Below are 25,624 nucleotides of genomic sequence, written 5' to 3'. Positions count from 1 at the left end.
TCGTTGCCCTGGAGAAGGCGGTGATGAGATGCCTTCTTGAACCGCTGCAGTCCATGTGGTGTAGGTACACCCATAGTGCTGTTAGACAGGGAGCTCAGTGACAGTGAAGGAACGCTGATATATTTCCAAGTCAGGATGGTAAGTGACTTGGAGGGGAACTTCCAGCTGATGGTGTTCCCATCTATCTGCTACCATTGTCCTTCTAGATGGTAGTGATCATGGGTTTAGAAGGTGCTGTCAAAGGAGCCTTGGTGAATTCCTGAAGTGCATCTTGTAGATGGTACGCACTGCTGCTACTGTGTGTCAGTGGTGGAGGAAGTGAATGTTTGTGGATGTGGTGCCAATCAAGCGAGCTGCTTTGTCCTGGATAATGTCAAGCTTCTTGAGTGTTGTGGGAGCTGCACTCATCCAGGCAAGTGGAGAGTATTCCGTCACACTCCTGACTTGTGCCTTGTAGATGGTGGACAGGCTTTGGGGAGTCAGGAGGTGAGTTACCCGTCACAGGATTCCTAGCCTCTGACCTGCTCTTGTAGCCATAGTATTTATATGGCTAGTCCAGTTATGTTTCTGGTCAATGGTAACCCTCAGGATGTTGATAGTGGGAGATTCAATGATGGTAATGCCATTGAACATCAAGGTGCGATGGTTAGATTCTCTCTTGTTGGAGATGGTAATTGCCTGACACTTTTGTGGTGCGAGTATTACTTGCCAGTTGTCAGCCCAAGCCTGGACATTGTCCAGGCCTTGCTGCATTTGGACATAGACTGCTTCAGTATCAGAGGAGTTGCAAATGGTGGTGAACATTGTGCAATCATCAACGAACATCCTCACTTCTGACCTTGTGATGGAAGGAAGGCCATTGATGAAGATGGTTGGGCCGAGGACACTACCCTGAGGAACTCCTGCAGTGATGTCCTGGAGCTGAGATGACTGACCTCCAACAACCACAACCTTCTTCCTTTGTACCAGGTATGACTCCAACCAGTGGAGAGTTTTCCCATTGACTCCAGTTTTGCTAGGGCTGATGGATGCCACACTCGGTCAAATGCTGCCTTGATGTCGAGGGCAGTCACTCTCACCTCACCTCGGGACCTCAACTCTTCTGTCCATGTTTGAACCGAGGCTGTAATGAGGTCAGGAGCTGAGTGACCCTGGCAGAACCCAAACTGGGCGTCAGTGAGCAGGTTATTGGTAAGCAAGTGCCACTTGATGGCACTGTTGATGACCCCTTCCATTCCTTTACTGATGATCGAGAAGAGATTGATGGGGCGGTAATTGGTCGAATTGGATTTGTCCTGCTTTTTGTGTGCAGGACATACCTGGGCAACTTTCCACATAGCTGGGTAGATGCCAGTGTTGTAACTACTAGAATAGCTTGGCTAGTGGCACTGCATGTCCTGGAGCACAAGTCTTTCAGTACTATTGCCGGAACGTTGTCAGGGCCCGTAGCCTTTGCATACATCCTTTGGGCATTGCGTGTGGGGAGGGGAGATGGGGTGAAGAAAAGAATGAAAGAGCTTGATGTGATCATTAAAATGTCTGGTATTGGACATAAAACATTGCTAAGGGATGCAAGAGTTTAAGGTTATTTGATCTAACAGCTTTTAAGTGATATCACAGACAGAATGCTTTTTGGGCTGTCTTTACAGTTAAATAAAATTACATACATCTTCTGCTCTATATCCCAACTGCCTGATTCATTTATGTGCGTGTAACACCATTCCACAGAGCTGTGATAACAAACGCATTTTTTTAATGACTCCCTTGATAGAAGAAACAGAATCAATTGCACTCATTTAAAACCTGCATGTCTCACAGAGAAGGTGTTCTACAGGGACTCCAATGTATTTAAAAATCTGTTTGAAGATTGCTCCGGAAATCCATTTGTGAATAGCTGTGCTGGGTGCCATTTGGCAGGAAGCTCTGTGCTCTGCTGTTAAGTATGTATACTGTGTTGAGTACAGTTGATTTATCAATGGTATTTTAAGGGAAGTAATTTTCCTTTTTAAAGAGAAAAACTGCTTCTCTCTTCATCTTTCAAATAAATATCCCATGATAATTCAAAGTTGTGCAATGACTTCTGTAGCATATATATATATTTTTAGAGTATACTCCAAGAGTCTTTTACAGAAATGTAACATTTTGGCATCAAAAAGTATGAACGCTCATGTTTTCTTATTTAGGAGTTATATAATGCTCAAGTTCCTGACCACTCCCCTCCTTCCCCTTACAGTCAGCACTATTTGTTATGGCTCATGCATAAATAATGGCCACTTTGGTGGCGCACTGGTGGGAGACAAGAGACTCTACTACTGAGAGGTGAATGCTTTCAGAAGCGAGGAATAGGAAAGGGGCACAAAAGAACAACTTGGAGAGGAGAATTAAAACAAAACTTTCCAATTTTTTTTCTTTTTTTTGTAGAAAGGTAAGGCTTTTATTTAAGTTACACACCTGCTTCTCATGGCATAGTTGCCTCAACCAGATGTCCAGCTTGAAGGTGTCTTCTATATATGACCATTTTCCAGTCATGTTTTGCTTGCCTTAACCTCGAATCATTCGTTGCCTGAATGTTGGTCTGCATCTAACTTCCTTTTATTGACCCTAAGAAATACAAAATTATTATTTGATTTTTTTTTCAATCTCCAAAACTAATTAAATGCTGAATGAGTGAGATTGCACACACATCTACCTATGAACAAGAAGCAGGAGTAGGCCATTCAGCCCCTTGAGCCTGCTCTGCCATTTAATAAGATCAAAGCTGATCTGATAGTATCCTGAAATCTGCATCCCACCTACTGCCGATAACCAATCACCCTTTTGCTTACCAAGAATCTATCCACCTCTGCCTTAAGATATTCAAAGACTCTGCTTCCACCACCTTTTCAGGAAGAGAGTTCCAAAGACTATCGACCCTCTGAGTGAAAAAATTTCACCTCATCTCTGTTTTAAATGGGCGACCCCTTATTTTTAAACAGTGACCCCCTAGTTCCAGATTCTTCCACAAGAGGAAACATCCTCTCCACATCCATCCTGTCAAGTCCCCTCAGGATCTTGTATGTTTCAATCAAATTGCTTCTTACTCTTCTAAACTCCAATGGACACAAGCCTAGTCTGTCCAGCCTTTCCTTGTAAGACAACCCACCCATCCCAATGTCTGATAAACCTTCTCTGAAATGCTTCCAATACATTTACATCCTTCGCTGAATGAGGTGACCAGTACTGTACACGGTACTCCAAATGTGGTCTCACTAGTGCCCTGTACAGTTTAAGCATAACTTCCCTCCTTTGCATCCCATTCTCCTCGCAATAAATGATAACATTCTATTAGCTTTCCAAATTACTTGCTGTACTTGCATACTAACCTTTTGTGATTCATGCACTAGGATATCCAGATTCCTCTGCACCTTAGAGCTCTGCAACCTCTCACCATTTAGATAATATGTGGTGAGAGATTGCAGAACTCTGCTTCATCAATGACCTTCCCTCCATCACAAGGTCGGTAATGGGGATATTCATTGATGATTGCACAATGTTCAGTACCATTCACAACTCCTTAGATACTGGAGGAGCCCATGTCCATATGCCACAAGACCTGGACAACATTCAGGCTTGAGCTGATAAGTGGCAAATGACATTTGTAATGACCATCTCCAACAAGAGAGAATCTAACCATCTCCCCTTGACATTCAATAGCACTACCATCACTGTATTCTCCCACTATCATTACTCTGGGGGTTATTATTGACTAGAAACTGTGATGGATCAGCCATATGAATACTGTGACTGCAAGAGCAAGTCAGAGGCTGAGAATGCTGCAGCGAGGAATTGACCTCCTGACTTCCCGAAGTCTGGCCCGCCCTCAACAAGACACCAAGGCAGGCATATGATGGAATACTCTCACTTGCCTGGATGAGTGTGGCTTGAACAACACTCCAGAAGTTTGACACCTTCCAGTGCGAAGCAGCCCGCTCGATCGACCCTCCATCCATCAACCTAAAATTCACTCCCACCACAACCGATGCACAGTGGCAGCATGCATTCTATATATAGGGTGCATCACAGGAACTTACCAAGACTCCTTTGACAGCACCATCCAAACTCATGACCTCTACCACCTATCAGGATAAGGGCACTAAATGGTGAGAGGTTGCAGAGCTCTAAGGTGCAGAGGAATCTGGATATTCTAGTGCATGAATCACAAAAGGTTAGTATGCAAGTACAGCAAGTAATTTGGAAAGCTAATAGAATGTTATCATTTATTGCAAGGGGAATGGGATGCAAAGGAGGGAGGTTATGCTTAAACTGTACAGGGCACTAGTTTGGAGTACCATGTACAGTATTGGTCACCTCATTCAGCGAAGGATGTAAATGTATTGGAAGCATTTCAGAGAAGGTTTATCAGACACTGGGATGGGTGGGCTGTTCCCCTCTAAGCCACAAGCTATCCTGACTTGGAATCATATTGCCGTTCCTTCACTGTTGGTAGATCAAAATCCTGGAACTCGCTTCCTAATTGCACTTTGACTGTACAGTGTTAAAGGTGTACCACGCCATTGAAAGGATATTTGTGCTGGACCAGTATCGACATTTTTTTAATCCATATCTGTGAAGTCGGTACAGGAACGTTACATTTTATAATAGATTTTGAATGGTGAATCAGACAGTCAGATGTCATTTTCACGCAATATTTGGAGGAACAGAGACATCTTGGGCAGGACCTTCTAAATTACCAGGTTTAACTGGACATGTGCACGTCAGAAGTTACTGTGCAATTTGCGAGGTGTTAGCATTATTTATTTACAGAAAAGTTAGGCCCAAGGTTTTCTCTGAAACTCAGTACAAACTCTTATGCGAAGCAGCCTATCCTTTTTTTTGCAGATTGTTAATGAGGGAGCAGAGATGCCACCAGTAATATTTTATAATCAGTCAATCAAGATGTTTGCTGCAGAAGTGCTGAGGCCCAATTTTTACTTGAGTGAAATATATGTGGTGAATAGTAATAAACTGTTTTAAATTAATGAATACTTCTAGTTATATGTCTTCCCTTCTTCCAATCTACAACCCCAAAGGTAAAATAACTCCCTTAAGGATACTAACAAAAAACTACTGCGGATGCTGGAAATCCAAAACAAAAACAGAATTACCTGGAAAAACTCAGCAGGTCTGGCAGCATCGGTGGCGACTCTTTTCTTCTCCACCGATGCTGCCAGACCTGCTGAGTTTTTCCAGGTAATTCTGTTTTTGTTTCCCTTAAGGATACTGCTGATAAAAGTCAATTTTAATTCACATCTTCCCTTCACCCCCTCTGGCGGCATTCCGCACGGATCGTTCCCTCTGGGACACCCTGGTCCACTCCTCCATCACCCCTACACCTCAACTCCCTCCCACGGCACCTTCCCATGCAACCGCAGAAGGTGCAACACCTGCCCCTTTACTTCCCCTCTCCTCACCGTCCAAGGGCCCAAACATTCCTTTCAAGTGAAGCAACATTTCACTTGCACTTCCCTCAATTTAGTCTACTGCATTCGTTGCTCTCAATGCGATTTCCTCTACATTGGAGAGACCAAAGGCAGACAGGGTGACCGCTTTGCAGAACACCTTCGGTCTGTCCGTAAACATTACCCAGACCTCCCTGTCGCTTGCCATTTCAACACTCCACCCTGCTCTCATGCCCACATGTCCGTCCTTGGCCTGCTGCGTTGTTCCAGTGAAGCTCAACGCAAACTGGAGGAACAGCACCTCATCTTCCGACTAGGCACTTTACAGCCTTCCGGACTGAATATTGAGTTCAACAATTTTAGATCATGAACTCTCTCCTCCATCCCCACCCCCTTTCCGATCCCCACCCCCCTTTTTTTTCCAATAATTTATATAGATTTTTCTTTTCCCACCTATTTCCATTATTTTTAAATGTATTTCCATCCATTGTTTTATCTCTACCTTTTAGCCTTTTTTGATTCCTTCACCCCACCCCACCCCCACTAGGGCTATCTGTACCTTGTTTGTCCTGCTTTCTACCCTTAATTAGCACATTCCTTAAATAATATCATCACCTTCAACACCTCTCTGTCCTTTTGTCTGTGACATCTTTTGGTTATCTCCACCTATCACTGGCCCTTTATCCAGCTCTACTTGTCCCCCCCGCCCCAAGCCAGCTTATATTTCACCTCTCTTCTATTTTTACTTAGTTCTGTTGAAGGGTCATTCGGACTCGAAACGTTAACTGTGTTCCTCTCCGCAGATACTGCCAGACTTGCTGAGTTTTTCCAGGTATTTTTGTTTTTGTTTTGGATTTCCAGCAGCCACAGTTTTTTGCTTTTAATTCACGGTAGTCTGATATCCAAAGTGACTTAAAAATACAATGCAAAAAATGTCCCTATTTGGCAGAATTTGGATGAACTGCAATGCACTATTGCACAAGGAAAGCAGAAAAGAGGGCAGAAAAGCACCATTTGGTCCACTGAGGCCAATTTCTGTGCTATGAAACCAAGGTGGAAAATTGTGTCTGTTGAAGCAGAATGGATACATGGAGCTACTGGAGCAGGTTGGGGGAGAAAAATGAAGAAACACTTCCCTTGCTGACACATTCTCTAAAGATTAAGGCCCCAAATCCATCCTTCACAACAGATTTGTTTTCAGTGAGAGCCATTTAAAAAATATTATGCATAATGTATCTGCATAATTGTCCTGATATCCTGCAGGTTCATTCAATCAGGAGGAGTGCTGGAAAGTTTTGCTAGCAATGGTCTACCACTTTAATCACTTGTTGCTTATTCTACTTCAGGGCATGGCACAGTAGCACACTTCAAGTTAAGTTTACAGTAGTTCTGTTGATTAACTGTCCTACACTATTGAAACCCAGTTTATGATTGACTGCAGAGGGGAGTTTCAGGAGACAAAGTTGAGGCAGTGCACTCAGGCCACCAGATTACAATGGCCTAAGAAAAACCAAGCCTTCAGCATTTACAGATTATTGTCTTAAAATAAAACCATTAAAAATAAGATCATAAAAACTGCTGGCAGAATAGTGTCATTTTCCTATTCAGCCCTACCTCTTGTCCAAAACACACAAATGTAAAGGAGCATTTGAAAATCACAAACTCTTGATTCTAAAGCATCACCATGATGATGTGTACCAGTGTTTTGTGCTAAATGTTTGGGAGATTAAACATTTTGCTTTCGATCATTTAAGTACTTCGCTGATATAATTGACCTAACTATTATGGTAGTAATTTGATTAAAAGGAATGGTTTTTGCTACTACAAAATTGCAATAAATAGCACACTCCACTGTCCTAAATTTTTACTGTTGAGAAAATTATTTTTCCCCAATTGAGTAAAGCACCATATCCAGACCATTAATTATGGTACGCACTCTTGTATCAAATGATAAAGGAACAGAAAGGACTTTCATTTATATAAAGCTTTTTATGACCACTGGGTGTCCCAAAGCACTTTGAAGGATTAAGTATTTTTGAGGTTAATCTATGGAAATGTGGCAGCCAATTTGTACACAGCAAGGCCCCACAAGTGGCAATAAGTTAACCAGGTGCTGTGTTTCAGTGAAATAAAAACAGAAAATACTGGAAACACTCAGAAGTTCAGGCAGCATCTGTGGAGAGAGAAACAAAGTTAACATCTCGATAATCTTCAGAATCTGATTTTTTAATGTTGGTTGAGGGATAAAGATTTGCTAAGATAAAAGCAAAATACTGTGGATGCTGGAAATCTGAAACAAAAACAACAATTGCTGAAAAAACACAGCAGGTCTGACAGCATCTGTGGAGAGAAAGACAGAGTTAATGTTTCGAATCCGTATGACTCTTCCACAGAACTAAAGAGAAGTAAAAATGTGGTGAAATATATACTGTTTAAGCAGGGTGGGACTGGTGAAGCTGGATAGGAGGCCAGTGATAGGTGGAGGCAAAGGAGAGATTGCAAAAGATGTCATAAACAAAAGGTCGAAGGGGTGTTGATGGTGGTGATACTGGCTAAAGAAGGTGCTAATGGTGACATTAAGAGTAGAAAGCAGGATGAGCAAGTGACAGATGGCCCTAGTGGGGGTGGGCTGGGGGGAGGGGATGGTGTGGGAGAAAAGATCGAAATAGGCTAAAAGGTGGGGATAAAACAATGAATGGAAATACATTTAAAAAAATAATAATAATAGAAATAGGTGAGGAAAAAATATAAAAATTAAAAAATAAATATTTGAATATTTTTTCCCACCATACGGACTCGAAACGTTAACTCTGTCTTTCTCTCCATAGATGCTGTCTCACCTGCTGAGTTTTTCCAACAATTTTTGTTTTTGTTTTTGATAAAGATTTGCTATGTCACTGGTAGTGCCCATTGGCTCTTGGAATTGTGTCTGGGGATCCTTTTATGTCCTTGAGAGACAAGCAGGGCCTTTGTTTAACATTTCGGCCAAAAGACAGTGGCACTCCCTCATAATTTGACTGAAATGATAGCCAAATTATATGCTCAATATGGAATTGGGTTTGAATCTATGATATTCTGACCCAGAGGCATGAGTGTTACAATTGGGATAAGACTGGCAGTTCTGTTCTGGTATTCTGTAATTATTTCAATAAGGAGCTCTTGTGTTCAATAAGTTAACTAGCATCTCTCAGCTACGGCCTTTCCATAGTTTTGCAGCTGACCCCACTCGCAGTTCTTATCTATCCAATCGTAGCCACAGAATCACCTGCATTGATTCCTCTTCCCGCTCCCTCACCTGGTGTCCCCCAAGGATCTATCCTTGGCCTGCCTCCTATTTCTCATCTACATGCTGCCTCTTGCTGACATCATCCGAATCTGTATCCAAGATACACTGTGTCCACTGATGACACCAAGCTCCACCTGTCCACTGTCCCTGAATTGTCACACTGCTTGTCCAACATCTAGTACTGGATGAGCACAAACTTCCACCAACTAAGTATTAGGAAGACTGAAGCCATTGTCTCCTCTGTTTGCTAGCCACCCACTTCATCCCTCTCCCTGGTACCTATCTTAATCTGTCTTAGATTGACCAGACTCCTTGTCCTTGTATCCAGAACCCATATCTTTATTTGCACCAAGTCCTGTTCACCCATCACCCCTAGACTCCTTGACCTACATTGCCTCTTGGTTAAGCAGCGCCTTGATTTTAAAAATCACATCATTGTTTTGGAATCCCTCCATAGCCTTGCCCCTCCCTATCTCTGTAATCTCCTCCAGCCCTACAACCCTCCGAGATAGCTGCTCTCCTCAAATTCTGGCCTCTTGAGCATCCCAATTTTAATCGCTGCACCATTACCAGCCTCCAGCTTGGGAATTTCCTCTCTACCACACTTTCCTCTCAAGCCACTCCGCAAAATCTAACTTTGACCAAGCTTTAGATCATTTGCCTCCTCGTGTGGTTCAGTATTAAATTTTGTAGCTAATTCTGAGATGTTGCAGTATGTTAAACGCACTTTAAAAAGTAACTTGTTGTGCAAACTAAGAACAGCAGAAATAGGAGCAGGAGAAAACTATTAAGGCCCGCCGTGCCTGATCTGCTGCCATTCAATACAATCACAGCTGATCTTAAGCTTCAACTCCACTTTCTTGCCAGCTTCCAAGGGAATCCTTTGATTCCCTGAGAGACCAAAAATCTCTTCCTCTTACCTTTAAATATATTCAACGATGGAGCATCCACAAACCTCTTGGATTAATAATTCCAAAGATTCACAACCCTTTGAGTGAAGAAATTTCTCCTCAGTTCAGCCTGAAACGATTGTCCCCTTATCCTGAGCCAGTGCCCCAATGTTCTAGATTCCCCTGTCAGTGAAACAAGATCTATGTCTACCCTGTTATGTCCTTCAGAATTGTGTATGTTTCAATGAAATCACCTCTCATTCATCTAAACTCCAGAGAATATAGGCCCAAATTACTCAGTCTCTCATCATAGGATAACCCTGTCACCCCAGAGACCAATCTAGCGAACCTTCATTATACTGCTTCCAATGCAATTATATCCTCCCTTAAATATGGAGACAAAAACTGCACATAGTATTCCAGGTGTGGACCAAAACTCTACAATTTTAGGAAGACTTCCTTATTCTTGTACTCCATTCCTCATGCAATAAAGGCCAATATGTCATTTGCCTTCCTAATTGCTTGCTGTACCTACATGCTAACCGTGTTCCTTGTACAAGTAGACCCAAGTCCCTCTCAACATCAGCATTTACAAATTTCACATCTTTTGAAAAATATCCTGCTTTTCATTTCTTACGACTAAAGTGAATAACCTCTCAGATCCTCACAATGTACTCCATTTGCCCATTTTACCTATTTACTTAACCTGTCTATTTCTCTTTGCAGCCTCTTTGGTGTCCCCTCATAGCTTGCATTCCCATCTAACTTTGTATCATCAGCAAACTTAGATGCATCACTCTCTGCCTTTTCATTTCAGTCATTAATATAGGTTGTAAATAGCTGAGGCCCCAGCACTGATCCTTGTGGTACTCTGCTAGTCATAGCCTTCCAACTTGAAAATGTTCGACTTATCCCTACTCTTCACTTCATGTGGGTTAACCAATCTTCTATCTATGCTAATATATTACCCCCAACTCCATGAACCATTATCTTTATTAACCTTTGTGTACCACCTTAGCACCTTATCAATTGCCTTTTGGAGATCCAAGTGTACTATATCTATTAGTTCCCCTTTAGCTACCCCTTTAAAATAATAAGTTTGCCAAATACACTCTTCCTTTTGTAAAACTATGTTTTATGGGGGGAGGCGATAGAGTAGGGGTATTGTCGCTGGACTAGTGATCCAGACACCTAGGGTAATGCTCTGGGAACGCGGGTTTGAATCCCGCCAAGGCAGATGGTGGAATTTGAATTTAATAAAAACCTGGAATTAAAAATCTAATGACTGTGAAACCATTGTTGATTGTTGTAAAAACCCATCTGGTTGTAATGGAAGGAAATCTGTCATCCTGGTCTGGTCTACATGTGACTCCAGACCCACAACAATGTGGTTGACTTTTATATGCCCTCTGAAATTGTAACAAACTGCTATAAAGTCACAAAAAAGGAATGAAATTGGACAGACCACCCGGCATCAACCTAGGCACCGGAAACGACAACAGCAAACTCAGCCATGTTGACCCTGCAAAGTCCTCCTTACTAACATATGGGGGTTAATGCCAAAATTGGGAGAGCTAGATGAGTCAAGCAACAGCCTCACATAGTCATCCTCATGGAAACATATATTACAGATAATGTCCCAGGCACCACCATCACCATCCCTGGGTATGTCTTGCCCCACTGTACAGACCCAGCAGAGGTAGCGGCACAGTGGTATACTGTCGGGAGGGCGTTGCCCTGGGAGTCCTTGACATCGACGCTGCACCCCATGATGTCTCATCAGGTCAAACATGGGCAAGGAAACTTCCTGCTGATTACCACGTACTGCCCTCCCCCAGCTGATGAATCAGTGCTTCCCCCATGTTGAACACTTGGAGGTAGCACTGAGGGTGGCAAGGGCACAGAATGTACTCTGGGTGGGGGACTTCAATGTCCACCACCAAGAGTGGCTTAGTAGCACCACTACTGACTGAGCTGGCTGAGTCCTAAATTACATAGTTGCTAGACTGGTTCTGCACCAGGTGGTGAGGGAACCAACAAGAGAGAAAAGCATACTTGACCTCATCCTCACCAATTTACCTGCCGCAGATGCATCTGTCCATGACAGTGTCGGTAGGAGTGACCGCCGCACAGTTGTTGTGGAGACTAAGTCCTGCCTTCACATTGAGGATACCCTCCATCGTGTTGTGTGGCACTGCAATCGTGCTAAATGGGATAGATTTCCAACAGATCTAGCCACTCAAGGCTAGGCATCCATGAGGCGCTGTGGGCCATCAGCAGCAGAATTGTAGTCGAACACAATCTGTAACCTCATGGCCCGGCATATCCCCCACTCTACCATTACCATCAAGCCAGGGGATCAACCCTGGTTCAATGATGAGTGCAGGAGGGCATGCCAGGAGTAGCACAAGGCATACCTAAAAATGAGCTATCAACCTGGTGAAGCTATAATACAGGACTACTTGCATGCCAAACAGCATAAGTAGCAAGTGATAAACGGGGCTAAGCGATCCCACATCAACGGATCAGATCTAAACTCTGCAGTCCTGCCATATCCAGTCGTGAATGGTGGTGGACAAGTAAACAACTCACTGGAGGAGGAGGCTGCACAAATATCCCTATCCTCAATAATGGAGGAGCCCAACACATCAGTGCAAAAGATAAGGCTGAAGAATTTGCTACAATCTTCAACCAATTCGATTCGCTCCACGTGATATCAAGAAACGACTGAAGGTACTGGATACTGCAAAGGCTATGGGCCCTGACAATGTTCCAGCAATAGTACTGAAGACTCATGTTCCAGAACTTGCTGCGCACCCTAGCCAAGCTGTTCCAGTACATCTGTTAGAATGGCATCTACCCGGCTATGTGGAAAATTGCCCAGGTCTGTCCTGTACAAAAAAAGCAGGACAAATCGAACCCAGCCAGTTACCGCCCCATCAGTTCACTCTCGATCATCAGTAATGTAATGGAAGGGGTCATCAACAGTGCTATCAAGCGACATTTGCTTAGCAATAACCAGGCACTGACGCCCAGTTTGGGCTCTGCCAGGGCCACTCAGCTCCCAACCTCATTACAGCCTTGGTTCAAACATGGACAAAAGAGCTGAACTCCTGAGATGAGGTGAGAGTGATTGCCCTTGACATCAAGGCAGCATTTGACCAAGTGTGGCATCAAGGAGCCCTACCAAAACTGGAGTCAATGGGAATCGGGGGGAAAACTCTCCACTGGTTGGAGTCATACCTAGCATAAAGGAAGATGGTTGTGGTTGTTGGATCTCGGTCACCTCAGCTCCAGGACATCACTGCAGGAGTTCCTCAGGGTAGTGTCCTCAGCCCAACCATCATCAGCTGCTTCATCAATGACCTTTCCATCACAAGGTCAGAAGCGGGGATGTTCGCTGATGATTGCACAATGTTCAGCACCGTTCACGACTCCTCAGATACTGAAGCAGTCTATGTCCAAATGCAGCAAGACCTGGACAATATCCAGGCTTGGGCTGACAAGTGGCAAGTAACATTCGCACCACATAAGTGCCAGGCAATGACCATCTCCAACAAGAGAGAATCTATCCATCGCCCCTTGATGTTCAATTGTATTACCATCACTGAATCCCCCCACTATCAACATCCTGGGGGTTACCATTGACCAGAAACTGAACTGGAGTAGCCGTATAAATACTGTGGCTACAAGAGCAGGTCAGAGGCTAGGCATAGCGTGATGCGTAACCCACCTCCTGACTCCCTAAAGCCTGTCCACCATCTACAAGGCACAAGTCAGGAGTGTGACGGAATTATCCCCACTTGCCTGGATGAATACAGCTCCTACAACACTCAAGAAACTTGACACCGTCCAGGACAAAGCAGCCTGCTTGATTGGCACCACATCCACAAACATTCACTCCCTCCACCACTGACGCACAGTAGCAGCAGTGTGTACCATCTACAAGATGCACTGCAGGAATTCACCAAGGCTTCTTCGACAACACCTTCCAAACCCATGATCACTATCATCTAGAAGGACAAGGGGAGCAGATAGATGGGAGCATCACCACCTAGAACTTCCCCTCCAAGTCACTCACCATCCTGACTTGGAAATACTTTGCCGTTCCTTCACTGTCACTGGTTCAAAATCCTGGAACTCCCTCCCTAACAGCACAGTGGGTGTACCAACACCACATGGACTGCAGCGGTTCAAGAAGGCAGCTCACCACCACCACCTCAAGGGCAACTAAAGATGGGCAATAAATGCTGGCCCAGCCAGCGAAACCCACATCCCACGAATGAATTAAAAAAAACTTGTCTGATCATACTATGATTTTCTAAGTGCATTGTTAAGATTTCCTTAATAGATTTCAACACTTTCCTGTCGACTGTGAAGGGCAGGATGTTTAGGGGGGATGTGAGGAAAAACTTTTTTACCCAGAGGGTGGTGAAGGCGAGTTGCCTCACATCCTTTAAAAAGTACCTGGATGAGCACCTGGCACGTCATAACATTCAAGGCTATGGGCCAAGTGCTGGTAAATGGGATTAGGTAGGTAGGTCAAGGTGTTTCTCACGTGTCGGTGCAGACTCGATGGGCCAAAGGGCCTCTTCTGCACTGTGATTCTGTGGTTCCATGTTTTCTCTCCTCCTTTCTTGAATAGCGGTGTCATATTTGCTTACTCCAATCTGCTAGCACCATTCCAGAAGCTAAGGTATTTTGGAAAATCATAACCATCGCATCCACTATTGCTGCAGCTGTCTCTTTTAGAACCCTAGGCCCTAGGATGTAAACTATCAGGACTTAGGGATTTGTCGGATTTTAATCCCTTAAATTTCTCTAATGCTTTTTTTCTGCTGGCAGTAATTATCTTAATTTCCTCATTCTTTTTAGTCCCTAGGTTATCCTCTGTTTCTGACATGTAAGTTGTGTCTTCTACTGTTGGTTGTTCAAAGCCTCTACAGTTTCCTCATTCCCCATGATAATTTCTCATGTCTCTGCTTCTAAGGGACCAACATTTACTTTAGCTATTCCCTTTTTATGTATGCTTGTATGAGTTCTTGCAGTCTGTTTTTGTATTCCTAGCAAGTTTAATCTCATTCTATTTTTTCCTTTTTATCAACTTTTTGGTGGCCCTTTGCTGCTTTCCAAGACACTCCTAATCCTCAGACTTACTACTGTTCTTTACAGCATCATAACACTCTTCTTTAAATCTAATGCTCACCTTAACTTGTTTAGTAATCCACAGATGGATCCTTCCTGCTCAGTTTTTGTTTTACAATGGGATGTATTTTTTGTTGAACCTTTTGAACTGTTTCAAATTAAAATGTACATGGTATGATTTAATAAACACGGGGGGGGGGGGTTTATCACCTGTGCATCTTAATGTCAGCCTCCCTGAGCTCTCTTCACATATAGTGCACACCCATTAGTTTACTCCTCTTAATACTTCCACATCCTTTGTTCTGTTTTAGTCCAAGAACATTGATTTAAATTCTCAGTCTTGCCAATGATGACGATGCTAAATTTGCACATATATTTTGACCTGAAGGAGTAAAGAAAAGAATCTGCCAGATAAGGTGGTAAGATAATGCAGGAGAGGGAAGGGTGAGGCATAAGGAAATAATCAAACATAAGACTACAGCAATAAGACTGAATGAGGCAAGAAGTGGTGTGGGATGTGAATGGTGAGACTAGAATATGAAGGAAAAAGGGAAAGATTTATACAAATTGGGAGCAGAATTTATAAACAGATGGTGCTGTGCCAGAAAGAGCACCCGAATTTACAGAGTATTTCACGCAAATACTTTGTATGACATCGTGCAACACTGGCTGACTTAAGATAACTTCTGTTGCCATATGTGAACCACTATATAAAACTGATTTTGGCAGGATGGGGTCAGCAAGAAAGATTGGTTATTGAGAAATGACATTGCTGGACACAATGCATAATGCCAATTCCATATATTTTCAAAACAAATAGCCTCTTTGTCAAACTATTGTACATTGAGCAGTTTTTTTTATGGTCCTCGTTGAACATCACATGAGTTTATCCGGCAGACTCCATTAACTTTTTCTAATCACGGAGGCTCAGAACATTCCATTCAATCACTTATCATTCATTACATTACTACTACACACTCGCCCGTACTCTGTTTTCCCCTCTTCTTTTCCAGTTGCCTAGAATTGGTGTCCCCAGTTGCAATCAGCTTGAATAAAATTGAATCTAACACTGCGTGGCTTGGTCCTTTTTTTTTGTAGCTTTACTCATTGACGTAGATGGTCAGTAGAAGCTAGTCCCACCATGCAGTTAATATAAAAAACCTAGTTAGAAATTGTTTGAAATGCTCTTGCATTGGAAAAACACCACTGTTCCTAGCCTTGCAGAGCCATGTTTCAGATCCTCTGAATCACAGAGTGTTGTCATTATCCCTGTAACCAATGACAATTGTTTGCTAACATCAGCCAATTTTGTACTAATATCTAAAGTTTTGCCCTGATTTACTGAAATCTTCACTTCGTTAAGCTAAATTAATCATCTTTCATTTGGAACTTTATAAAATGCCATTTGAAAAGCTAAGTATGCAATGTTGTAACATTTTACCACAGTCAATTTGGTTGTGTTTTTCCTCAGAAAAATCAAGGAATTGGTCAGATAGGATCAGTGTTGACAGCTGTTTAATAGCTACAGATAATTAAAGGAATCAACTTCAAGATTACCAATGCTTAATGATCTTGCAAGTTCTCCTTTGTGGCTTCTTTGAACCCAATGCTGCTGCTAACACCTTATGTTCCTTTGACACTGGCTTTTTTCCTCTTTTCTCCTATTCACTTTGTCTTCAGAGACTGCTCTTCCATCCGTCATACCTCTGTCCTCTAAAACTACCTCCCAATCCCTTCACCTTAAGTATCACCTTCCCTGCCTTTAAAAGCCTACTCGGGACTTTTGTGCAGCCTTATAATTTACCTTCCTTTTCCCCCCTGCTCAGTGTCAATTATATTCCACAATCAAGGAAAATAAGTGATATGGAAAGTAAATGTGGAAAAACAATCTAATTTAGATTGAAAGAGTGGAAGAAGGGGACACAGTTTTAAAAGTACATTTACGAATATTAGTGATACTTAATTTATGTTTGTGAACGAAGGAGTGATTACACCACTTAATTTCACTTTTGTTTATACTGAGAGATTGTGTGTAATTGTTACAGAATCGATTTTATTTTGTAAAAGTGATGTCAAATTGTCTTTGTTAAAGTCATAATGACATTTGCGTTTATTTTTCCTATTGATTTGAGTAAAAGTTTCACATAAAACATATGTTCTTAGTTTTAATTTAAGGGTCTGGCTCAGGAACTGCCAGAAATCCAGATAATTTACTTCACCTATATCTGCATTTATTCTAAAAAAAAATTTAAATCGCTTACATAAAGAATTAATTATACAGACCCTGAAATCTTCGCTGTCTCTATGATTCCTGTGTCATGAGATTATCAACAAGTTTATTGGACATGGTTATCACAGTTAAAGGCAAAAACAAACTGCTTTCATTTGTTGTCAGATATCACTTTTGTGCATGGTTGGTTTGTTAGTACTTAATTTTTTATTGAGCACTTGTACTGAACGTCAATTGTTGGCGTTTAAAAATATCTGATTTTCAAACATATCTGTAGAGATGATCCATTTTGTTGAAATATTTTTCATTGGTGATTCTGCAGCTGTCATTGCTTAGGAAATGCCAATCTTGAAGCAAAATTGTTGTGGCTGTGCGTGGGCAAGTACTATTTGTACGCTGAATGAATACCCTGTAATACCCTGCAAGTTATAAGTTCCAGTATTTAAATGGACTTTTTTATTTAAAAATCCTCACCTGATATTTATTTTATTTCAGCATTGTGCATACTGTAAGCACCTTGGAGCCACCATCAAATGCTCAGAAGTGAAATGCAATCAGCTTTACCACTATCCATGTGCAGCTGGAGCTGGTACATTTCAGGATATCAAGACACTCACTCTCCTCTGTCCAGAACACATCGACCAGGCTCCGGAACGATGTGAGTGCAACGCATTCCAATTCCTGCTCCACATAGATACTTTCCAAATCCTGGTTTATGTTCCAGAACCGTTGAAATATCAAAATCCAACCTAACTCTTATATATGTAATGAAAGCTGACTGCAGGTTTGCAAGATGGATTGGATGTTTTTAGAAACAAATCTAGAATTGCTTTTAATGAATTATATTGTAAACTTGGAGGAATTGGGAGAGTTGGTGGGGTGGATGGGGGTGCAGGTGTTGGGTCACAATTTCCTTCTCCAGGCCTTTTGAAATTGGACAATTTTGTATGCCAGTACTCTGCCACAGCTGACTACACTTAATTTACTATTTATCTGGAGTGCAATTGTGTTGACACTTTTCAATCTGATGTGAATTGCAGTGCAACTTTGAAGAACCTTGGTCTAATGGCCAAATCTGAACTTCGACTTTTGCTCCACCATGGTGCCTTTTTATTACCTAATTAATTGGCTACTTTATTTTTCCTCTTTATTCCCCTACCTTCTCCCAGACAGCCAATTAATTTCCTCTCTGGATTTTTTTTGTAGCTACCATTGATCCTGTTCTTTGTTCAACACATTGGAAGCCACAGGCTAAGTAGTCTTAGTTGGACCATATATTTCATGTTAAACTTACTCTTTTCTCCGAAGGTGGTGAAATGCTATATTAATATTCTACGAATGTTGACAGCCCTTTGGAGCCTCACAAGTGTAACCATACTTCATGTGTGCATCTAGATAATAAGTGCAGCATCTTATTAACCACTAGTGACATCCCAGCAGGGACCCATCATATCCTCACCCAACCAAAACATCTAGTCTACTCTTTCCAAGATGCATCGGGAACAGGAATGGAAATCCAGTCTGATTTTTGTTTCTTCCTTCCAAAATCCCCAAAACTGAAGTCAATCGTAACACCTCAGTGCACACCACATCAGTTAATTAAGCACAGGCCAAATATTAAATCCAGGATCTCCCTTTTCTGAATGACTCTTTGTAAGTGCAGAACCACCAGGAGACTGGTACTAGATTTTTCTTGGTTGATGTTCACTACAGCATAATACGTTGCCTAAAGCTGACCTGTGAACCAACAAAAATTGTCCAGCTGAAGTTGAGAGATAGACCATTTATTACTTTCTCTTTTCATGTGTTGAGAAATGAGAAGTTGTCAAATGTTGAGTTCTGTAGTTGGCTGATTTATTAAAAAACCTTCAGACACAAGGACTTGAATGCATCCTTATTCTTGATTTGAGCGCAACAGGTAATCACTCAAATTGCACTCAAATATTTTTTGATAATATTTTATTCTTCAGCTAAAGAAGAAGCAAATTGTGCTGTTTGTGACAGCCCGGGAGAACTTTTAGACCAACTTTTCTGCACTAGTTGTGGACAGCATTACCATGGAGCATGCCTAGACATAGTTGTGACCCCTTTGAAACGGGCTGGTTGGCAGTGCCCAGAATGCAAAATCTGCCAGACCTGCAGGTAAATTCCATGTTAAATGCTTCCTTTTTTAACGTGAGTGCAAGTATTTAAGGTTTAAGATAGAAAAGCTTTTTTTATACCAAGATTTGTATAAATGGATCACATCATAAATGATGTAATTGTGTGAATTGAGATAAAAAGTGGGGCAAGGGAAGCAGTTCATTCTAAGTTGTAAATAAAATGTAAATATGGTAAAATGTAAAAAAAAATCCTTATGTTAAGTTGAAGAAAAATTATTTTACTAAGGCCCTTGCTTTATAATATTTTAGTCAAAGGATTGTTTCTTTTAACTCTGTACAAAGACAAATATGTAGCTTAATTTTAATGTTCGTCTTCCTGTATTCATTCAGCAATTTCCAAGCTTCGATATTCATAGAAACACAAATTCCACACTGTAGGGAATTGTGCCAATAGCAGTCAAAAGGTTTTATTAGGAATATGTGTTTTTTGTTTGTTATCTGTAGTTGCAGAGCTTCTCATCTGTCACTTCTCCATTATGCCGCCAATAAGTACTGACCTGCAGAAAATATGGATGCAGGGCTGTTTGCCCTCAATTACCTTGGTCATAATTTGAAACATTGCTCAAAATAAAAGCATAAGTGCAGAATTTTGATTTTACTGATGGAACATTCATAGAGTTTTGGTGAAAACAACAACTTTGTAGGTTTCTAAACTTCAAATTGCCTTTTAGAATTGTCCATTAGTACTAAATCTCAAAGTATGTTAAAAATGGCATGAATCTAAGGATGGTACCTTTTTGCAATTAAGAATGCATCTTGCATTTTCAGGGAAAAATTTATATTTCTCAGATATAAAGACTTGTACCTTATTTATCATAAATCAGTTATTCATTGCCTTATTTCATTTTGTACTATGGAAAATGTTGATACTTCACCTATTTCATTTCAAGCGTGTGTTCTGGTCATCACACTTCAGGAATAATGTGAGGGTCCTTGGGAGAGTGCAGAGGAGATTTACCAGAATGGTTCCAGGGATGAGGAATTTTAGCTAAAAGGTTAGGTTGGAGAGGCTTGGGTTGTTCTCCATGGGGAACGGACACAGAGGGCAGCTTTGATGGAGGTGTATATGATTATGACAAGGTTAGATAAGATGAACAAAGAAAAACTGTTTTCGTTAGCTGACACTGCAAGGACCAGGGGAAAGCTCTGGAGCACTTGGTGGCACTTTGATGCCTCTGCTTGAGTGGGCAGATAAGCTAGGAGCCTGACCCCAATCGCATCAATGTGGCTGTGCCTGAACTGTCACAGTTGCAGAGAAATGGTCACTTTATGCGTGGCCACTTCATTGGCCCACCCTACTCCCCACCCCAAATGCTTGTGCGCTATATTCAATGTTAGGGCTGCCCTTGCCTCCTGCCACCAGTCGCTTCAACAGCAGGCGACCCTGGCGAGCACTGCACAACGTTACTGTGTACTCACCTCCAAGCACCCCTGAAAGTGCAGGCCGCCAAGTGCACGCCTTTTATGTGCTGTTGGGAAACACATCGGCCTGCTTTTCCGCCGCCGTGGATGTACAACCTTGGGGGGGGTCAGATCTGGAGGGCTGGCCGATAATTATATGCAGATGTATTATAATGAGGTTCCCGACGTACGATGTGGGAAAGCTGAGCGGACGATAGTCATAAAACCGATCGTGCCATATTGTCCGCTAACGCCACCAATCATGCCCAACTCCAGGGGGCACAGAAAATTCCACCTCTTGTTCAAAAAGTTTTTGATCCTTGTTTATCCTTCAGTCTGTCAGTTGAACTGGCGCCGTTGTCAGTGGTAATGCTCTGAAATAACTATTCAACACAAGATTTGTTTATTGCTGAAAAAAAGAGACATGTCTAAGCTTTTCATCTTGCACTCATCAGGACACTCGCAAGAATACCAATATAAGGGGGAAAACTATATGTGAAGAGGGTGCTGATTGGTTGGCAAGTGGTGTTGCGGTAGACCATGGTAGAGTATCCCCTGGCAGATTTCTCAACTAGTATATCAAAGAAAGGGAGTTAATTTGGCTGCTCCATTTCATAGGTGAATTTGAGCACAGGATGGAGCCCATTAAGACATGTAAGAAGATAGTTACATGCAGCTGCAATTTTAATTATAGCCAACATATCATCCACATATTGGAAATATGCGAGGGGTAAGAGGTTAGGTGTCATTCCACCGAAGACACATTTCTCATGGAACCCAACAAAGATGTTTGCAAGAGCTGGGCCTAGAGGGGTACCTATGGCAACCTATTTGGGCATACATGGTGTCATTAAAAACTGAACTCAACTGCACGAGTTGCTGAGTTCATAAGTTCAATGAATCCTAATTCACACAATGGTGGCACGTCTAGATCGCCATGATTAGTGCTGCAGCATAAATATCTATGGCTTCCTTAAGTGGAACACTGTTGAATAAGCTAGCAATGTCAAATGAGCACATGGACACAGCATTGCTATTGATCTGCAAGTCCTGTATGGCCTTTGCAAATTTGCTCACCTTGCAAGCTTGATGATGAAATAAGGCACACCAAAGGCATCCTGTGGGATAATGGCTATGCTGATCAGATCATCTTGCACTGTATATCACGCAAACTCATGAACGGGCCTAAGGCTGTCACTTTCGGCCCTGAAAAGTGCCCAGTCTATCTCAGATTACCATGGAAGGGCAAGGTATCTCAAAAAGTTGAGCAACAGGCGAAGCTAGCTGTTTCGCACTGCTACTATGCAGTCGCAACACGAGTGGAATTCGCCATTAACAGGATGCTGCCGTCAACGCAAAGAAGATGTTTTGCCTATCACACAAATGGCTAATGTGGTATATGAATTTCACGAATGTGACACTAGGTATGTAGGCCATACGTCCCAAAGGCTGGTGGATCGTATCTAACAGCATGCCCCAGCTGTTGTTCGCAATTGGTAGGATACAGACCATACCCAACCAGCCCAAGCTTGCAAAACTCAAAAGTGTCCAACGTTAAATGTGATTCTGAGATTGGGCAATATTTGCTAAATCCTCAATGTGCTAATAATTACGCTGACAACCTATTTAAGATGTCAGTCATGCTCGCAATGTGGCTCATTTATGTGTATTGGATGCTACGTATATTAATACACAGGGCCCTGTTCTTTGCAGACTAAAAGAACATGTGCATACATTGCGCCTGTTTCAGATAAACAAAATAAATGACAGCCATTTGCTGACTCGTTCCTCAGGGCAATGCCTTGACCAATCAGGGTCAAGCTGCCTGGTTTAAATTTCAGACAGGGCTTGGCTGTTAACTGTCAGTCACCATCAGCGGTGCATTCTCCATGGCAACGTCACTTGCCAACCAATCAACACTCTCCTCACATACTGTATAAATTGTTTTCCCCCTTATGTTGGTATTCTTGCGAGTGCCCTGACGAGCGCAAGACCAAAAGCTTAGACATGTCTCTTTTCTCAGTAATACTCAAGATTTGTTTTGTCTGCTTTATCACCTGTGAGGGTTCGAAGACTCGGGTTCTTTGCAAGTTTTGGAATCGTACAGCTTGTTTGATATTTCAAGGAAACTATCTTTAAGTTTATCATTTTTTTATCCTTTCAGGCATCCAGGCGATGACAGCAAAATGTTGGTTTGCGACATCTGTGACAAAGGCTATCACACATTTTGCCTCCAACCAGCAATGGAGTCAATACCTACAAATGGCTGGAGGTGTAAAGTGAGTGATGATTTTAATCTGTTAATATCACATTTGGACCGTAAACATTGCATCTGACCCAAGAAAAATTGATAAATGCTTGTGAGGTTTCTGAAAGCAATCAAAATAATCTTTATATATTTAGATTATAATATGTCATAGAACCTTCTCTCCATCACACAAGCCTGCGGCCCCTTCCACCCACTACCTGAATGCTATTTTTAATTTTGGAGCCAAAGCTATGCTCCTTGGCTATCTGTCCTGTCCCACTGATCTATCTGCACCTATTGGGGGATTTTTAATACCCCACGCCTTGCACAAAGCAAGCAGTTAAGATGGAGCCAGAGACATGCTCACTGCCTTCTACCTATTTTACCTATACCCCTGCACAAGCAAGGAGAGCGGCTTGTAGCTAGCAAGGCCCTTATTTGAATATAGAGATTGAGTTCCAGCGACTCATCGGAGCTCAACTACAATATCAATCTGAGGCCCGAGCTGGCAGAAATGGTGTTTCCTAGCCAAGCTAAAGCTGCCAGGAAGTAGATCTAGGATCAAAGAGGCCAAAAAAGGTAAGCTACTGAAACAAAATCATGAATTATTTTTATTTACTTGCAGACCAAGAGGAGCAGGAGTGCTCCTTTGGGTCTCCCATGCCCCAGACTTGCTTCTGTCAATAGTGGACCCCGTTGGACTCCTGCACTCCATAAAGACTTACCAGTGCAGAAGCTCATTCTCAGCTACACCCCACTTCTCACCAACTGGGCCCAATTGTTAAAATCGTCTGGGCTTCCCTGGTTCTGCTCCAGGACAGGTCAGCTTCTCACTACATAGCATTCCCACCTGGCACTTAAACTCAGCCACACAACCCTATACGCTTTATGATGTTTGTTTCAGCTGTTTGACTTTCATGCCCCAAAGAGATTGTTCACTCTTTTGAGGTCCTGAATCAATAGAAAATCAACTGACTGAATAGATTTTTTAAGATTCTTCACCAAAGTACTTGGCAAAGTTTACTAAAGGGAGAGAGAGCTATTGAAAAATACCTGGAAATTTGGTACAATACTCAATATTCTGGCCACTTTTTTCACCTCAGAGTGCCCAGCTAAAACCAAAATCTATAAGATGTAATCACTCTTCAAAATTAGGAAAAAATATTTTAACTTGCCCATAAAATTGCCCACCACCTGGTGGAAAATAATTATTCAATTGAGCTATACCTGGGAGGTGACTGGCCAGGGCCTGGGACTCAAGTTTCTCGATCCAAAGCTTGAGCTTCTTGTTTTTGCCTCATGTTTGCCTTTGGTGCATTTTCATGCTGTCCAAACCTGCTTGTCGCTCCTTGGGGGTCTGTTGTGAACTTAAATGTTGTTTCTCAGCACTAAATGTGCTTGTTCAGTATTTGCCACAGCACAAGCAGCTGGGAATGATTGTTAGGCAGGACTGAGAGTTGGCTGATGATTCTAGACCCACCTTCCTTGAGCACTATATTCCTTCAAATTCTGTTGACTATTTGTTTTTTTTTCCTTCCAGCAACTTTACAGTGTTGCAGTCAAGACTAGTCACACTATTAATCACAATAACAACTTACATGTATGTAGAGTCTTTCACGAAGTGTCCCAAGGTGATTATGGGGGAGGGAGGTGGACACCCAAAGCAGGAAATTGGAGAGAAGTTGGGCAAGTGACTGAGGGCATGGTCAAAGAGGTCCGTTTTGAGACTAGTAAAAGATGGAGAAGCAAAGAAGTTTAGGGAGAAAATTCTGGAGATTTTGGTACCATGTAAGAATCAGAGGGTACAAGCTGGGATTTGGAGCCAGAGGTTTGTGAAGGTAAAGAAGACCATTGACATATTACAAGTACAAATTTCATGCAATAAAAGATGGAGTCAATGAAAGTTGGCAAGCATAGTGATGTTGGTAGGCATGGCAGAATATGGGTTGACAGGAATTTTGCATAAATTGCAGGTAGAGCTAGGGAGTCCAACCAGAAGAATGCTAGAGAAACAAAATCTTGTCTGCTACTTGAGTTTATTTGTTTGACATCAAAGCTGTGGAAACCCTGCCTCCTGTAATCAGTCTTTTTCTTTCACTGTCCAAGCTTCAGGTGTTAAAAAACCCAAACTTGATGTTAGCCCTTTCCAATTTGTCTCATTTTTTTTTTACTTAACCTTGGTGATGCCTACACTTGGTTCTCAGTTTTGTAAAACAAAAGCACTTCTGTTTATGTTATTGTGATTTATATACTACAAATTATGCAAAGTAATGAATTTCTTCAACAATGCTCTTGCACACTTAGGGCACGCAAATGGTATCCACTTGGTTGCATCTAATAGTGATCTAGTCAGGTTTGGCAATACAGCATGGGCATTGTTGGTTTGCAGCTACACCTCCAGTACTGTGTGATTAGTGCAATTTATTAAGAGTGCCAGCATGCACATGTTACGAGTTTGTTTCTTTCTAACAAAAACTTAAAAACAGTTCCAACTTTCAAAAACACTTTTCATCAGTGTAAGAGTTGCACAAATGATTGAATATTTAAAAATGAACATAACAGTGTAGAAATGCAGAATTTGCTTAGCACATGAAATAAATGAACTTGTATCCTATAGTTTTGATTATGGGTGTCAAACTCTTCAGAAGTGCTTATGATTTTTAACTGTAGGTGTACATTTAGTCTGAAACTGGCCTTCCTTTCATGTCTCCTGCTCATGTCTCTGTCAGTGTTATTTTTTCCTCCAATTTTCAGGTACAGTGCTTCAGTAATAGTTTTTGGCATATGCTGTAAACACAGGAGCACCTGTCAATCACTGCAGCAT

General features: G+C 41.9%; 1 protein-coding gene across 12 annotated transcripts in view; it reads left to right on the top strand.

Moving 5' to 3' along the window:
- kmt2ca (lysine (K)-specific methyltransferase 2Ca) overlaps window positions 1–25,624 on the top strand; it is a 455,613-nt gene that overhangs the window by 229,660 nt on the left and 200,329 nt on the right. For all 12 annotated transcript variants that reach the window (XR_013575392.1, XR_013575394.1, XM_078537008.1 and 9 more), the window contains exons 8-10: window positions 17,485–17,647; window positions 18,960–19,131; window positions 22,717–22,831. Coding sequence is in view for 10 of the 12 variants with exons in the window: in XM_078537008.1 (XP_078393134.1) it covers window positions 17,485–17,647; window positions 18,960–19,131; window positions 22,717–22,831 (450 nt within the window). In the remaining 2 variants the exon portion in view is untranslated. The remainder of the gene's footprint in view (window positions 1–17,484; window positions 17,648–18,959; window positions 19,132–22,716; window positions 22,832–25,624) is intronic.

The sequence above is a fragment of the Cetorhinus maximus genome, chromosome 3 (assembly GCF_964194155.1).
Source record: "Cetorhinus maximus chromosome 3, sCetMax3.hap1.1, whole genome shotgun sequence".
Taxonomy (NCBI): domain Eukaryota; kingdom Metazoa; phylum Chordata; class Chondrichthyes; order Lamniformes; family Cetorhinidae; genus Cetorhinus; species Cetorhinus maximus.
Note: the sequence above shows the minus strand (reverse complement) of the source record. Positions and strands in the feature narration are given on the sequence as shown.